Genomic DNA, 18,456 nt, shown 5'->3' with positions numbered 1-18,456 from the left:
GACTCCGCAGTTGACGTCTTTGGGTCTGGAGGTGTAGATTGGAGTCTGACCCTCAGTGTCCTCCCAGAGAGGAAGGAGAGGATCCATTGCAGGGCCCTTTTGCAGATTCCTATGTCTTGGAGTATGGTGTGCAGAGTACTGTGGGAGACCATGTTGAAAGCTGCTGAGAGGTTGAGGAGTATGAGTGCCGTGGTGTGGCTGTGGTCTAGGAGTAATCGGAGGTCATCACTGGATGCCAGGAGTTCTGACTCTGCTGTGATTGCTGTGGAAGCTGGACTGGGAGCTGCCCAGGCAGTTGTTGGCCTCGATGAAATTCCGTAGTTGTGCATTGATTGGTTTCTCTAATACTTTGGGGGGGTAGGGTAGCAGTGAGATGGGCCAGAAATTCTTTAGTTCTGATGTGATGGCCAAAGGTTTCTTCAAGAGAGGGCGTATTTTTGTGTTTTTCCAGCCCTCAGGGAAGGTGCCTATGCTGATGGAGCAGTTGATTGTGTTACGAAGCTTGGGGGCGATGGATGTGCTGGCTCTGATGTATAGGTGGTGCGGGCAAGGGTCTGAGGGGGTCCGGAGTGGGTGCTGTTCCTGATGTTAACTGTTTCCTCTGTGATGAGCGTGGACAAGTCGTGGATGGTCTGGGTGGGTCGGTCGCAGGTTCCGGTGCCAGGTGACAGAAAGCTGTCGTAGATGTCCTGGTTCTTGTGGTGGAAAAAGGACGCAAGTTTGTCGCAGAGGTCCTGTGAAGGGGGGATGCTGGTGGTTTCAGAGGGGGCATCTATGAACTCGATAATGACTGAGAAGAGTTCCTTCGAGTTGTGTGCGGAGATGTTCCTGCGCTCCCGGAGGGTGTCCTCCCTTCCATTCTTGATTTTTCGTCGGTGGGCGGCAGTTGTGGATCTCAATGAAGCAAGGTCTTCGCTGGATTGGCTGTTCCTCCATTTTTTCTCTAAACGTCTGAAGGTACGCTTTGATTCTTGGAGTTTGGTGGTGAACCAGCTAGCCTTCTTAGGTACGCTTTTAGCTGATGTCATCTGGAGAGGGACTAGAGTGTCTGCGCATTCGATGATCCATGGATTGAGGTTGCGCCCTGCTGTGTTGGCATCATCAGAGGGGGGAGGGAGGGATTTGGCGAGCGATGAGGTGAGTTGCTCGTTGGTGGTTTCGTTCCATTACCTGGGGGGAGTGTGGGTGCACCTGCTGTGTGTGGTGATTTTGAAGTGTATGCAGCGATGTTCGGTTCAGTCTGGGGTGGAGATGGTCTTGATGGTGATCCAGTTGCTTGAGGTGAAGATGGGGTCCAGTGTGTGTCATGCGATGTGTGTGGGTGCAGAGACCAGCTGTCTGAAGCAGAGGGTGGCGAGGTTGTCAAGTAGTGCGGTGGTGTTTGGGTCAGTGCAGTCCTCGAGGTGGAAGTTCAGATTACCGAGAAGGAAGTAGTGGACTGATGCCAGGGCCTGGGGGATAGCGATGTCTACGACATCGTCTATGAAAGTTGGTGGGGGCCATGTGGCCTGTACACCAGGGTGCCGTGGATGGAGGAGTTGTGGTTGAAGTGGACCAGGAGGTGAAGGTGTGCCATAGTGGTGCAGTGATCTTTGTGGATGGCCTTGATATGTAGTGAGGACTTGTGTATGATGGCAAGACCTCCACTTGGGCAGGAGGGCTGGTCTCTCCTTAGGATGCTATAGCCATCGTGAATGGCGATGGCAATGTCTGGACCCAAGGTGGGGTTGGTCCAGGTCTCGGTGAGAAAGGCGATGTCCGGTCGGGTGGTGTCGATCAGGTCCCAGAGTTCAGTGGCATTTTTGTGGAGGGAGAGGATGTTCGGGAGCAGGCAGTTGATGGAGTTGTGAACATTGTTGTTATCTTTGTGTGCGGAAAGTACCTTCGGTTTGTTGAGGTTGGCGCTGAAGTTGCAGTACCTGTAGGCAAAAGGTCCATGGGTGTCTTTGGGGAGATGGTGCAGCAGTTGTTGAGATGTCCAGTGTTGATGAGGGTCTCAGAGATGTAACAGAGGCTATCAAGGGGGTGGTTTAACAGAGATCGAGGGTTCCTGGTGCTGGGCGCGGTCCAGGCGCGGACATGCGAAGACGGGCTTGCGTTTGGCCTACCTACGGAGCACCAGCGGCAGGGCTGCACTGCAGCCACCATTAGGAAGGGGAGAGGGGTGGGGGAGCAGTCAGCTGGGAGACAGGAGGGCGGGGGCAGATGAAGAGTGGAGGAAGGAAAAAGCACTAGTGAAAAACGAGGGGTGATAGAAGGAAAAGGCAGAAAATGCAAGGGTGAAAGAGCGACAGAGAGAAGAAAAGAAAAGGCAAATGATAGAAGAAAAAGTCAGAAAATGCAAGAGTGAAAGAGCGACATAGAAGAAAAGGAAAATATTTACTTGTGATGGCCACTAGACCACCAGGTATGAGGTGCAGGGACGAGCCTGCGGGTGGAGGAGGGGCTCGAACAGAGAGTCAGGAGACTCTCAGTTCATCCCACGCAAGAGGCAGCAACAGCAGCCAGAGGAGCTGGGGAGGGCAGCAGATGCTCACCAGGAGGTCAGTGCAGTTGTCTAGGGTTCAGATGCCTAATCTGGGCTGGCATGGAGGTTTTGTGCTCAAAGACTTTAGATATTTCTTTACTTGACAACCTGTGAATGCTGCATACAAATAAATATAGATGACTGCTGGAGATATGTAGATGTTTTAGTAATTGGTTACCAACATAACATCAAGCCGTTTTTTTAGATAAACTGCATAGGCTTGCTTGATGTCTCATTGATGGTGTAGCTTAGTATGTTGCAGGTCAGAGGGATGTGCCTTATAGGAGCTCTATGGCTGTTTCAATACTGTAATACCAGTGCATGATCCAAGCCACTATTTCTTGGTTCTTCCAGGATTTGTTATGGGTGTGCCTGGGCGACTGAGGCTATAAACTACTTTTTGAGACTGACTAATTTTCATTTAGAGACTTCCTGGACATTTGAAGTATGTAGTTGGACTTTTGAGGATGTGCCTGGGTATCTGATGCTGTGTCTGTGGCAGCAGCACCCTAGTTAATCTACAGGTGGCAAATAAACTGCAATTGTGTCTGAATTAGTGACTTTTTCACTCACGTGATGTGATTTCTTTGTCTTCTGGAATACAGGTTCAATTGACATCACTTAGGGTGTATGATGTCATTTTCGCTATCCCTGACATTCTTCTGAGTTGACCTCCATGGTAGAATGAAACAGGGTTAGTCCGTGCAAAGAATTATTTGTAAGACAGTGTGTCAAAGTATTTTACTCAACATTACTTTTCAGCTTGAATCGTGCATCACTCACTGCCATGTTTGATACTGTACACGTTTTCCTATGGGTTAGAGGAGAAAATTAACTATCTGGAGTTAAAATTGCTCCAGGAAGAGTTGCATGCTCATGTTTCATCCGCTCTCATCTATTCCAGTAAAACCACATGCGCCTCTTCCACTGCAAAGTTAATTGTTCCGAAAAGAGAAGGAACCAATCTAGCTGATGCAGTTCACGCAGTGAAAATTACTATCTACTCTGAGTGGCACAGTCTGTCAATGCAGATGAATTGCTTTTCTGTTGAGCGTTCATTGAACATCAAAGAATCAGAAACTAACTATGAAAAGTGTCCATTGTCCCATTTCCTTCCTTTATGCTTCGCTTCTGTGAAGTTTTTTTTATCGTAGTTGTACAGCCAGAAGAATGATCTCACGATCTTAAGGCTAACCTCTGTATTTCTACCAATGATTCATACTAAATTGTCTAATTCTTTTCTTACCACGTGACAGGTTTTCATTTTCCCCACTCTATTCCTTTTACCCACTCAGTCCTTTGAATGCTATTGTTTTCTGCAGATGAATAAATTAACCATTTATCAGACATAAACAGCTTTCAAATGGGAGTGTCCTCTGCACACTAATATTGCAGAGGAATAAACCTGGGTTTAAAAAAGAAATACAGAACCATAATCTGAAAGCCACCCAGGTTTGCTGTGAAGCTACTCTCATTTGGCTGTTCCTGGACTTCAGACTTCAGAAATGCTTCCATAGGTTCTTGTTTAGTGTATGTTGATCTACATGGCACATGGAATGCCGGAAAATACCAGTTTCAAGGCACCGACATGTCAACAATATCAATCAAAGTAGAATTAACTTAAAACTATTATCCTTAAAAAATAGAAAATATAAAAAAAATGTCACTTGTCAATCAGCTATTACTCAGCTATATATTTGAATTGTCATCAGAAACAGATCTATGCAGGAAGTGCAAAATCGCAATCTTTAAACCATCTTCAGCCACTACTAAAAGGGCCATATCTCCCGATATCAGTCTCCGCTATCTTGGATCCCAGTAACGGACCACATAAAATTTGAAATGCTCTTTAAATGGTCTGAAAGGCTAACCATGGATCTGTCCTTTTTCCCAAATTAATGTAATTTTCATTGGTATATCATGAGCATTTGGGTGTACTATGTCATAGCACTGTGGGGCCTTATCTTGTAGTGCACTCACAATTACCATCTTGGGTTCAGTCAGTCTTGTTTACTTAACCTCAAGCTCAATCCAAGGTAGCTGTGGCTGAAAGCAGTAAGGTTTAGCAAAATAAGTATATGTAAGGCATTTAACAGCATCAAGCAACAAAATAAGAAAGCAACAACACACTAAAGAAAGTGGATACCAATTTGTAAAAAGAGATCATATTTTTAGGAATCTTTAGAGACCTTCGTAAAAAAAATCCACTGAAGGGTCCAGACCTACAGATTTTAGAAGTAATTATCACTTTTAAATGCGACCGCAAACAAGCCTTGGTCAACAAAAACTTGGGAAACTTTTGAAAAGTTGAAACAGATAGTTTTGCCGGGTTGGGCTACTTCAGCTCTTGTGTCCCAGAAGCTGGTTCTGGGAGATCAGTTGACTGATCTTTGGGGCACTGCTGTAGGTTGGGACTGTGGATCAACTTTTCCCAAAACCTCAGGCACAGTTCACACTTTGCTAACCCAAAGTCCAGCAGGTGCAGCCTCTCTTTGTGCAGATCCAAGGTCAGCTGGGCAGTCCTTCTTCAGTCCTCTGTCCGACTCCAGTGTGATCTGAGGGTCAGAGTGCCAGGGGTGCCACATTTATCCCAGGAAAGTTCCCTATTTGAACCCCGCAGTCACTAGCTAATGACCTGCTGGGTCCCCTCCTACCTAGTGATGAAGTTTCTGTGATGTTTGCCATCTGACTATACCAGAGTGTCGCATTCTTACCCCTTTAAGATAGCATGACCCTTTCTTGGTCATCAGGAGCTTGCTAGCCCACCCTAGAGGTGTGGCTACCAGAGGGCTACATGCACATAGTAGAACTAGTTTGGGGGCAAGTTGTCCCTCCTTGACCCTGTCTCCATTCTGTCTGAAAGAACAAAAGACACCCTGGCCAGGGGTGTTGACACTACTTCCTTCCCAATGGCAGCTTTACCTTTGAAGCTCGGTGTTTGGGCTAACACCCTGAGTAGCCATCCTGGAAGAGGAAGTGACACCTCACTTTATGACAACTGCCTTTGTTCCTGTGCTCACGTCTCCCCAGGCAGTCAGAAAATGGGTTGTGTGCTAGTGCCTTTGTGACACTGCTGGGCTAGCTGGAGTAGAGCGACAATTTTCTAAAGGTTTTTGAACTTTAATAGTGGTATTAAATACAACCTGGGCATCAGGTCAGGTTTAATGCCACAATTAATTTACCTTACCTTACATGCCCAGTTAGGTTTTCCCTTTCAGGAGTTAGCCGGGTTGGGGTGTTAACTGGTAACCCTGTGTTGGCCAATCAGGCTACTACCTTTTTCCACAGCAATACAACAATTTGGAAGTGTTGTTGTTAAGACATATTACATATTAAAAATATATGTCCTATTTAACAAAATACAGCTCCTTGCCATAGGGCTCTATAGACCTTCCATAGGGGAGAGTTTTGTATATTGTTAAGGGATAGGGTAGCTTTGCCATTGATGCGAATGACAAAGTCGAACTGGTGGTGAAAACAAAGTCCTTACAGTCTGCAGGGGCAGGCTTGGAAATAAATAGTACTTTGTCACACAGAGGGTGGCACAGATCGTGCTGCAGCAGTGAGTGGACAATCTACCTTATATGCTTGGGTACCATATATTATGGACTTATAAGTAAGTTAGTCCTTGCCAATTGGGTGTATCCAATTTGACATTTATCGGGTCCGAATACTGGTATTGAGGTCTGGTTAGCAGGCCTCAGTGCAATCTCAAAGTAAAAAAAACTAGCATCATCAGTTCAAATGTGTGGGGGTGAATATACAAAAAGAGGCATTTCCTTACAGTCAGACATTATGCTTTTCTTCATATCCCAAACTGCTGATTTCCAAATGGCTTTATGAGTTGATGGGCGATAACATCGCATTGTGGCAAATGCGAGACTATACAATCTTCTTACTTCCTCTTTTTCCCATTTTACTGAGTGCCTGAAGATCAGCTCCAGTTTGGGAGAAGCTTAGGGAGGGATTGAGCAGAGTGGGTGAAACAAATATTCTGTAATTTCAGGTTTTTGTGGTGAATGGGGTTTAGGAATATTTTGATCTGTAACAATGCCCCTGGGCAGGAACAGAACTATTTTGCTGAAACACATTGTAGAAGAAAGCCTGGGAATTTTTATTTAGATCTTAGATAGGTTTATCCTTTGTGTTCTACTTCTGCATCAGAGAATTAATGACCACATAGCAGACATCTGGGAGAGATTTTCCCTCATCTCTTTCTTTCAACTGGGAGGCTGGAAACCTGCTCAAAAGGTTAGCCCTCTGTTGTTTGAAAGACACAGATCTAGTTAGTGGAGCCTTTTTGCCACTTGTAAACTTCTCTTCTTTGGATTCAGAGTATTGAAGGTCCAGGGCACACATGAAGTTGTGGCTGCCTTGAAGAAAACCAATTGAACCAGTGACAACTGAACATTTCATTTGCCCTCTTTTCTTCCCCTCAAACATATCCCCTGTGCCTCTAGAGTGCAGAAATCCTGTTTTCAAGCAAATCTAGTGTTGCTACATAGAAGTCAAAGGAACCAGTTGTAACTAAGTATTTTGATGTAGACCTAAACTGGAGTTGCAAGCAGCTTTTTCGCAACTTCCACTTGTGAACCAGTGAATGAGGATACTTTCCTCAAAATGTGGAGACTTTTGCCATAAAGAACAGGTAGCTCAATCTGAACGTTGAAAATGCCTCTGTAAAGGACCAGTACAGGGTGACAAGCCTCTCTGGAAAAGATGTGACATCAGCAGCTCCACCATTATGGACTGCCAACTCAGACTTCTTCACACAATTTGAGGCTGCAGTAAATCTGTGTCTCATCCTTTGGCACCTTTCTCAGGAACAGCTTTGAGTCTTGCCCTATTGAAGATTTTCACCCTCCAGAAGCTTACTAAGTTTTTGTGAAGCTCTTTGACTGGGACAAATCATCAACTGTTACTCAGATGTGGTCCATCATAAATCTTCTGTGTAATGTGCCTAGGTGACGGTGAGCCATGTTTTAACGGAATAGTTTTATTTTTGTTATACCTCCTGTCTAGAACTGTACAACCAATAGTCTCAATTGTTGTCATGTTACTCATTAAATTGTTGTCCTTTTATATATAACGTTTACATCTTTTATTTCTTGACTGCTTTTTTGTTTTGGAATTGTTGCACATATAATACATGCTTTTCTCTTGGGAAGGCATTGATCCTTGAGCGAAGCCATCATAGGTAGTATGGTCACAGAAACAATTTTGTCTTTGAGGAGTAGCCTTACCCCAATCCCCATAGTTTAATAATCACGTTTTCGATCTAGACTTTTAGAAGGCTTCTATCCATATAAATATCATATTTTTGAGGAAGGTAGGGGACAAGATGGTGGAAGCAAAACAATGGCAGCTTTATCATGAAGCAACTTGATTAAGGAACTCAAGTCAATCATGAACGCAATTATGAATGGCTTTCAAGAACTGACCCAGCATTATAGGTTCTCCTTTCACTTCCCAAATATTTTGATATATTACACATAAGTGTCTCTAAGATCTCAAAGCTCTAAGAATATAGCTCAGTTTGTCATGCTCCTCAACATAAGTAACCAACATGGTAGTTCTTTTTGTCTTCAATCTTTAAATGAATTTGATTTATTAAGTTCCTGTAAAATAATTCTAAACTCACAATAAAAAAGTCATATATAAAGCAACACATTCCATTAATTGCAAATCAAGTTATTTTGATAACGTTTAAGATAAAAGATGTTTTTTGCAATGCCATTACTCTACTATAAATAGCTGTGTTCCAATCGCTGCCATCTGTAGCAAATTCATGTTTTTTCCTAATCATAGCATCTTTTGTAACGCTTCCGCCCTTTACATAACATTCGAGCTGTGATTGCATTAATAATAAATACAGGAGAGCCGTCTTGCAGCATCTGATACCATGAACATCAATTCACCAAAACGCCAGTTTTAGCGGAAGTGACATCACATGCCCTTTGACCTCCACTTTCACTCACACACACACATACTTACACGTGCATACAAATTCAGACTTACATATACTTTCTCTCACATAAACACGCTCCCCGCTCCTTGCAAGCATGCACACAAAATACACTTAAAAGCATTTTTACTAAGCTGAGTTGCCATGGAAGGGTATATTCCAGCTAATTGTACTCCATTTGTATTACACTAATAGGGAACACCCTTCTATTATCTACTATTAGTTTAATACATAGGCCCATATTTATACCTTTTTAGCGCCACATTTGCGTCATTTTTTGACACAAAAGCGGGGCAAACTTACAAAAAACAATTGTATTTTGTAAGTTTGTGCCACTTTTGCGTAAAAAAGTGGTGCAAATGCGGAGCTAAAAAAGTATAAATAAGGACCAAAATTTACAGAAAAGAGAATGGAGCCCTAACTAATGTCCATAAGGACGAACTACCTCTGTGTTCCTGGCACTGAATTTGCCACGTCTAAGGCCAGAAGTCGCAAAGGCAGTGACAGAGGTAGCAAAGAGCAAGCCAGGCATTGCAGCTGCGACCCCTGGCGACCCTTAAATTGCTGATACCATCCAGTTTCAACAAAGGAAAAAGTTGTTTTTCTGATTACAGAAGATGGTATAAATAACCAGAAAATGCATATGCCTGTTCTCACACCTCTCCACGGTCGACTCAACAAATGTTGTACCTCTCACCTCTCCATAGCCCCTCTCTCACATATATTTCATTGGTCTTACAGCGCCTCTCTTACTAGCTGTTAAGGCTTCAGTCTGTTGTTAGGATACGCCCAACTTTATTTATGACCATCACACAAAGTGTTAACTTCAATGATCTTTATTTAGAACATCGAAAGTTCATGAGTCCTCTGCATCAATAGGTTTTACACACTGCAATATCATGAACGTTTGTCCTTCTAAAAACCAGTCATTGTTACCTTCTATTGATGCCAGCCCATCAGATCTTAGTTGGCCTAAAGTTTATATTTTGCATTGGGTACTAACTGCCCCTTCATTTGCCCATACGTAAGTTCATATGGGCTAAAGCAGGCACACATTGTTGGAACTTTCTCATCTGCAAAAAGGTGGCCAGAAGATGGATGTCTACTTGTTTTTCAATAGTTGATCTAAAGCAGTCATCATTCATTTGAAAGACTAGTTAAATCACACTACTTTTGTATTACACCCGCTCCTTCCTGCATCACGTTTATGTATGTTGACATGACATTAATTCCATAGTCACAGACCACCTCCCAATGAGAAACAACCAATGAAAAGATCCCATTGAGAGTCTTGGCTGCCACATGAGCAGTTCTTCTCTTCAGTAGAACTGCTTCTGTATTTCTTGTGCTATAGGCCCTCACTATGACATTGCCGTTATAAGCCACCTACTGCCCCGGTGACGTCCGCCAAAAATCTGTTGCCGCGGCTACCATCCGTCCACCAGATTATGACCACTGCTGGACTTCCGCCAAAAGAAGAGTGGAAGTCTGGCCGTGGCCATACGGGAGGATGGTGGTAAGGTGGCGCTGCTACCACCAGCACCGCCACGCCAGTAGACCGCCGCCAGACGTATTGTGACACATGATACGGCCTGGCGGTATTCTGCTGTTGGGCACTGCTGGCGGTAGCAGCACCCCATCCCGTTCCCTGCTGGAAGACCAGCTGGATGCAGGTAAGTTGGGCTTCTGACAGGGGAGGTAGGTGGGGGGGGGGGGTGTTGTGTGTGTGTCCCTGTGTGTGTGTGGGGTTGTATGTATGAATGTGTGAGTGTGTGCATGAATGTGTCTGTGTGTGTTATGTTGTTTGTGTGGGTGTATGCATGTGTGTGAATGCATGTAAAAATGGAAATGTGAATGAGTGTCTGCATGTCTGTGTGAATGTGTGTGTACGGATGTGTGGGAAAATGAATGGATGTATGCATGAATGAATGCGTGTATGCCAGTGTGAGTGAGGGGGTGTATGTGTGGTGTATGTCTGCGGGTGTGTGTGTGTATGGGGGGATAGGGAATCAGAAGGGGGAGTGTTCGGGGGTGGATGAGCCTCCTACTAGTGACAGGGAAAGTATTCCCTCTCGTTGGTAGGGCCTACTGCATTGGTTTCCGTGGCGTTGTGAACGGCATAAAAACAATGGCGGTAGGCAGGCTCAAAATTCCGCCGGCAGCACAATAGTCCAGCCCGGCAGCTGCTACCGCCATGGCGGTAGGAATGGTAAAATGGTGGGTTGGCTGCAGCCAACCCACCAATGTCATAATGTGGCGGTATGTACCGCCAGCCTGTTGGCGGTACTACCGCCACATTACCACCTACCACCGGGGTCATAATGACCCCTATAGTCCTTTATCACTAGTTCTTTTTCCCCGAAGTTGTTGCAAATTCTACAGGACCTCTAAAAAGGAATGTTCACACTGGCAGTGGTACTCGCAGAGTCTTTGTCTGTATTCCAGATTTACCACTCATCTTAGAAAGAGGGTAGAAAAGGCAAAATAGCTCACTCTATATGCCCTTTCTAGACCTTTTGAAATGAGACAATTTAATGTCCTTGAAAACCCCAAATGTACTGACCAGATGACTTCATGGAGAAAAATAGTTTTTTGTACACTAAGGGCACAACTTGTTTCTAGTTCCAGCCAATTAATCTGAGGACTCACTGTAGTGCAGCCTATGTTCACCAGCTTCTTGTCATTGTGCTTCCACCAAGTCATTCTGATACGGGTCTTATTGAGCAAGTAATCTTATCCAGTCATAGAACAAAATTGCTGGTTTTGCAGTTGATAATACACATTGCCTTTTAAAGTTATAATATACGTTGATTTTTAATTCCAGTGCAACAAACTTCTTTAACATACTTTAAATTTGTCTTAAAGGAACTATATATCAAAAAAATAACAGCTGACTTAAAATACGTATCACAGCATTGTATTTTGAAAACTGATGAAAAGGTAAAAAAAACATCGAAGCTATTTTGCGAGGAAATGGGGGAATGCTGGCCACTTTTTTTTAGACTAACTGAAACATTACTGATACTAGGGCTAATGAGTAAGAGGCATTCAAGTGTGTGTTAGAGACAAGTGTATCAATAAGGTTGTCAGTATCCAGCATTAGCTGCAGGCAACTCTGAACCATGAAGAGTCTGTATCGCATTGGTATCCAAACTTTTTCATGCCGTGCCCCCCCCAGTTGAAAAATAAAAAACATTGCCCCCCCCAGAATTTTTCAAAAATATTTTTATAAAGATGCCAATGTTAAAATATGTCTAGATGTATTTAAACATTGCAGTTAAGAACTGTTACCTTTTTAAAAATGCAATAACGTGTTTTTGCTTCAAACAAAACACTGTTATCTGTGTAATGCTTCTTTTGGCCAGAGCCTGCCCCCCCCCCCTGGGATCACTTGAGGCCCCCCTAGGGGGGCCCGCCCCCCCAGTTTGAAGACCTCTGCTGTATCAGAACTTCAGAGTCCAGAATCCCTGGAAGCTACGGTCAAACTAAAGCTTTTATATTTCAACAAAGCCCTGAAAGACAAATGGGATGAGCTAGCTAGGTCCAAATCCCAAGAGAATAGACAGAGGCTCCACAGAGATGGGGACAAATCTGGAAAACCTCTTGCATGGCTGCTGGAAAGGGAGTGACCTCAGCCACATATCCTATCACTTGTACAGTCAAGTAGGACACATGTTTCCACACCATCCAGCATTACTGGTGCCTTGAGTCGGTACCTTGCACACCCATTCAAGGGCCTTCTAACAGGTTGTGGCCCCAGTTCTAACAGGTTGGGGATCCCATTGTCAAAGCTGATGGATGAACAATCTGAGAGCCTGGAAGTAGAGCTAAAAAAAGAGGGACTGGGGACTGATGGCGGCATTCAAGGAGATGCCCTGTCATAGGATACCAGGGTTAGATGACTTTCTTCTTGATTACTACCAGACATTTGCACACCTGCTCTCTGAACAATTACTCCATGTCTATATGGAGACTCTTGGCAGAAGGAAGGTACTAGACACCATGAAAGAGCCGCTAATAATGATGGTACGCAAACTGGATAAGAATCCTATACAGATTGGGTTCTCTAGGGCCCTTTCTATGATAAACACTGACACAAAGCTATTAACAAAGGCATTGGCCATTAGGCTCTTCAGGGTGGTGAGATTGCTGGTAATGTGGCTTCATGCTTGTAGGGAGCACAACACACAACATACATTGGTTTACACATGTCCTTTACTCCTCAGAACACATGGAAATTAATGGTGCCTTGGTGGTGCTGGGTATAGAAAAAGCTTTTGATACCATGAGATGGGATCATGTGTTTGAGGCACTGCAGGGCATGGGCTTTGGCTTCAACTTCAAATGATGGATACAGCTTTTCTACACACAAACCTTAGCCAGAGTATGACTAAGGGAGCAGTGTCAGAGGCCTAGAGCACAGAGAGAGGGACTAGGCAGGAGTGCCTTTTGTCTCTCCTCCTGTTTTGTTGTTGGATGCACCACACACCTTGTCCCCATTTATGTAGAGAACAAACTGGTCTTTCTCAGCGACCCTCAAGAGTCCATGCCAATATAAATAGCCAAACTGAAGCTGTTTCGTGCATCAACAGGCCTGCACACCAACTACAAAAAATCCCTGGCATTTCCGCTAGGGGGATTCGTGACTATGCTGGCAGGATCACATGTAGTGATGAAATGGGAAGTAGAATAATTTAGATACCTGGAGATACATGGCACACATAGAGAAGACCACCAATAAGCAAGCAACTTGGGCAAGGTTCTAAAGATTCTACAAAATCCACTGTGGTCTGAAATACACTCCCACTGTCAATCATGGGCCGTATTGTGCTTGGCAAAATGGTACTCCTGCCTCAGCTCCTTTGCCATCTACAGTACAGCTTTTGTGACATTCCACGATCCACCTTTAGAAAAATTGATTCCCTCCTGATATTACTCAGATGGGCTGGCAAGCGCTGCATGGTACAAATGAAATTTCTGAAACTGGATAGATCAGAGGGAAGGGCAAGGTTTCCCAGAGCTGGAATCTTGTTATTATGAAGAACCGTGCAGCACAATTACAGCATGCAACAAGATGGTGTGATGATGGGGGAAACTGAGAAAAGAGACTCCTGGTGGGCTGTCATGATGTGAATGCCCTCCTGGAGCTACTGAGGATGGTCAGAGGAGTACCCAGTAATTGCCCATATATAGTCAAGTGATGGCCTCTGTGTGGGAGACTTTGATGCGTAAAGTGATACCACATTCCCCATTTTCCAATTCGCTGGAGATCTGGTGGATAAAACCATTCTTACAGATGGCTTGGGAAATGTCTGTGGTACAGTAGAGAGAGGGAGAGTGCATATTGTTTGGAGGTCTTTTTCAGTAAGATAGCATCCAGGTGTTCAAAGAGATGCAACAAAGTTTTAGGGTAGGACCACGGCATTTTTTACAGCATGCACAACTGACAAAATCAATAAGGGAGATTTGCCTGGGCTTTGCTATTGGGGTTTGCGTTTTCTTTCCAGACAGTAAGACAAAGAGCATCAGGTGTAGGCACGATGGCTGAGGTGGAGCTGTACCCAGCTCCACTTACGTTTCAAATAGCTTTGCCTTCAACACACATAAAGGGACCCAACTCCAGTCATTTGTCACCCAAGACTTCTTGGAGCTTTGACAGGGGAAGGGAATAACTTTCCAGAACCACATATGGGGATGTGAGGCCTGCCTTGTTCCTCAGAGAACTGTCCTGCTGCTGTATTATAAAGAAAATAAATGAATCTGGCAAAAAACTGTGATGATCTAGTGTACTTTTGAGGTTTGAAATAGTCCCTACTGCATTCCAATGCAGGCAGAAGGATTCACCCAAACGCAAATAGAAAGAGGTTTAGACTATAATGCTTGTGTGGACTAATCCAAGGTGTGACTGACAATGTCTTGGCCAAAGAAATCAATGTCTGAAGGAGATTGGCTGATTCTTGGACTAAAGGGCAGAGGCAAACCCACTCTGTCTGCAACCCTTGAGAAAGAACCAATCTATTACCAGTAGCGTTCCTCAGTGTCATACAAAACAGTGATTTTGTTGGATTTTTTTATTCTGTTAAATTGTGCTGAAGGACCTTTGGGCTTATGAGGTAGGGCAGAGGGTCCTCAGCGTGGGTGCATTGAAGGACACACGCCCACCCACAATAGAGAAAGGGGTGCATGTGTTTGTTAGTGTGAATTTAAGCTGTGCAATCTTGCCCACACTGCATGGCTTTGCATCTGTGAATCTATGACTTGACATTAAGTGAGAGCTTCGGACAATAAGACGGCATTCTATGATACTCTTGGAGTGGCATTTTGTCCATTTTTCCTCATCTTCCAAATCAAACCGCAGACTACCTTCTCATTGGTCTGTATTCTGGAACTACATGACGAAGCATTTTGCACTAACCACGTTCTGTAAGCTATGGGACGAAAACAATTCGCTTACTTCCATGGAGAACAACACTTGCACCAGGGGAATGTACCTTTGCTAAAACAATGCTGTTCTCTATGTATTACACAATGGGCCTTTTTGTAATACCAAACAGCATGGGTTTGGCAAAAATAGTAGAATCCAGCACCTATCTTTGTGACCCAAACTATTTGTCATAATCACGCTTAATGGAACTGTAAATACATCTTTTCACAATAGTTTCATATCTCAGTGGCTGAGCATATGGGTGTAAGGTCAGAAGTAATAAAGCACCACAAGAAATATTGTTGCTAAAGAATAATGCGACTTTTATGTTTATGAACTAATCACTAGCTATAGATGTATGGTCTGATATTCACAATTATACCAATATTCATTGGAAGCAATTTATTTTTAATTAATTGTAAGAAATGCAAACCTTAAAATATTATTTAAAATAGTAATGTAGTAATCAGCGTTCGCTTTCTTTTAGTAAGTAAACAAAGACACCACATGCTGAATAATTGAATGCCATTATTTTTAGAGTCCACTTATCGCCATCAAGCAACCATTGACGATGAAGTTGTTTCCATGGAAATATTGGACACCGCTGGTCAGGTGAGCACTGTTGCACTTTACATGCGTTTTCCAACTTGAAATACTGTGTCTGATTCCTTGGTCAGAAAATATTCATGCTATAGGTGATAAATTACAATGCTTTTATTTACCATCCAAATAGTAAGGTAGAGCTGTGTTCTTATTGTAGGGCTGTGGTCGAGAAGGTTTGTGGTTCTCTTTGAAACAATGCGATTTAGGTACAACGTAGATTTTGCTTGATTTTTCTACTTAATTGACGGTAGAACCAGTCGATGTCATCTGCTACTTTAGTCATAGTTTAGAAACATGCAAAATTCTTCCGCTAATAAAAAACTTGCATACCTATTTTTTTATGTTAAATGTACCATGAAATACAATCAAATGTAATAGAGACCAATAATTGTGAGAAATTTAAAACGAAAAGACACGTTTTCGCATAATACAAATTGAAGAACAAATAACAACAAATTAAAAAATATAACCTTATAAGGAATTGTAGTGTTTGCTAGCTATAAAGAATCTTTGAGTGCCATTCTTCACTTATTTAATTATACAGCTTCTCTTATCAATATTTCTAAATAGAGTTATCACTCCATTTAGATGATTGTTACTTAAAAACAAACCACACAGACATAAAAAATATATCCTAATATGCAATAAGATGTATAATACTTTTTAAAAAGCTGCCTCTTTCGTCGAAATATCTAATCACATTAATAACAAGCATTTTCAATGCAACGGGTCTCGCATTTGCTTGAGTTAGAGCTATTAGCGCTGTAAACTCCTAACCGGACTTGCCACACAAATTAAAAGAAAATATGCAGCGAGATCGCACTATGTAAAATGCAGCTCGATAGTGCTGAAATTGAAAACAGAAAAACCAAGCACGATAACACTGCATGGAAAAATAAACAGATAAAGTAGTCCGGAAACCATGCTGAAAATATCGAGCCTCTTATGTTTTCAGTAGTTTACCGGTGCTGTGCAGGTGGGCTAAACATGAGAAAAGGCATGACGTATGCATGCCTTTCACAAATGAAAGCAAGTGGATTTTAAAAGGCAAGCCCATGAACCAATGAAAGTGACTGACGTGACTTGGGCGTGGTTGGAAGCCCAAAGAGAGATTGCTACAGGGGATGGAGCACTTTGCGCTCGGCCCTAAAAATGTCCATATCTACATGATATATTATCAAAAATAATTACTTCAATGACTTAATCAATACTGCACCAAAAGGAAGAACATGTATGCAAGTATTTCTCAGTGATCTTACTGCCCCACAACAAAATGTGTATAGGTTACCTATCAAAGTCACATAGGAATAAAGGGGGTCATTACAACAGCCGCCCGCCAAGGTTGGACCGCCGGGCGGCCGCCAATGCAGCCACACTACTGCCGCAGCCATAATGAGATCACCACTGGGCCGGCGGACGGAAACCTGGTTTCCGCCCGCCGGCCCAACGGGGATCTCGGTCACAACACAGGAGCCAGCTCCAAATGGAGCCGGCGGTGTTGCGGCTGTGCGACGGGTGCAGTTGCACCAGTCGCGCTTTTCACTGTCTGCACAGCAGACAGTGAAAAGCTGCACGGGCCGTGGCCAGGGGCCCTGCGACTCCCCTTTCCACTAGCCTTTTCATGGTAGTTCTTACCGCCATGAAAAGACTGGTGGGAGGGGGACGCGTAATCCCCTGGGCAGCGTTGCGCCAGGACAAAAGTGGCGGAAAACCGCCGGTCCGGGCCAGCCTGTTGGCAGTGCTTCCTCCAAAACAGCAATGACCCCCAAAGTCTTTCTCTCTGCAACCCACCCATGCACTAGTATCTTCTAAAACTGCAAGCTGTTCCAGAGAAACGGCACGGACTGATCTCCAGCAATAGTTCATTATAAAAATATTAAAATAAACAGCTGAGCTTTGTCTTGCCATGCAATCCATTTGGAACTGATACAATCTAGATCCTATTTGTGATGACATTGGAGAACCCATACTTTTACTATATGTTTATACACTGCAAGCTCACCATCCATTGGAAGACCTAGAAAATCTATACCTTGGTCACCAACATTTACTATGGTAAGACCAACTTCTGATCAGTGAAAAGCACCCCGAGCATTCATGGATATTAACACTGTTAAAGCAGTGACCATGTTCATTAAATTTACAATTGGGATGATACCACCAAAGATTAGATAGTGATTCCTCTGCAGTCCTGCATTCAAGATATTCCATTCTGTTTTCTGCTGCTATTCTTTTTTTCTCGCCTAGTATTCAGGGAGGCAGTGTGACAGATAAAGCAAGGCCTGCAACATGACCAATCTCCATGCACTTTTGATGGAAGAGACAGATGGTCTTGTTGTATTATCAGCACGTCCCACTGGCTTTCATTGTGTTTTTTAGTGTTTAGACCTTGTCATTTATTTTCTTGGCCATGACTCCTAGGGGCTGAAGATTATGAGCACAACCTCCTTCCCTGTAACGAGGTGATCTGTATGACCTACTAGAATGAGTTTCACTTCAGTGAACTACTTCGAGAGAGCTGTTTAACCTCTCAGAGAACAAGACAATGACAATTGAAAATGGAAAATTGTGGACATATACCTGGATGTCTGTTTCACACCAAAATACTCAACAGGCTCTTGGACCCGTTTCAGTCCAGGTTCAAAGCCAACCATAGTAAAAAAATCACTAAATCACCCTTCTTAGGAATGTGGATGTGTCTCTCCAGACTCTTGGCAAGTATGAATGTATCCCTACCAGTTTTACTTGATTTGTTCTCCAAGTCTGATAGCATTGACCAAGATATCCTCCTGCCACTCCTTGAAAACTGCATGGGATGCAAAAGCAACAAACTAAACAAGTTCTCTCCATACCTCTGAAATCTCTTCCATTAATCTCTTCCATTAAGTGCAGATTGCAACCTTGGGCTCCACCCTCATCTCATCATCTTTCGGGGGG

The 18,456-nt window shown here is 43.5% G+C and overlaps 1 protein-coding gene across 2 annotated transcripts in view; it reads left to right on the top strand.

Annotated features, from left to right (window-relative positions):
- The window catches only part of RERG (RAS like estrogen regulated growth inhibitor), a 603,452-nt gene that overhangs the window by 538,314 nt on the left and 46,682 nt on the right, over positions 1–18,456 (top strand). For both annotated transcript variants that reach the window (XM_069228457.1, XM_069228456.1), the window contains exon 4: positions 15,455–15,528. In XM_069228457.1, the coding sequence (XP_069084558.1) occupies positions 15,455–15,528 (74 nt within the window). The remainder of the gene's footprint in view (positions 1–15,454; positions 15,529–18,456) is intronic.

Source organism: Pleurodeles waltl, chromosome 4_1 (genome assembly GCF_031143425.1).
Source record: "Pleurodeles waltl isolate 20211129_DDA chromosome 4_1, aPleWal1.hap1.20221129, whole genome shotgun sequence".
In the NCBI taxonomy this organism is placed as follows: domain Eukaryota; kingdom Metazoa; phylum Chordata; class Amphibia; order Caudata; family Salamandridae; genus Pleurodeles; species Pleurodeles waltl.
This window is presented reverse-complemented; position numbering and strand designations above follow the sequence as displayed.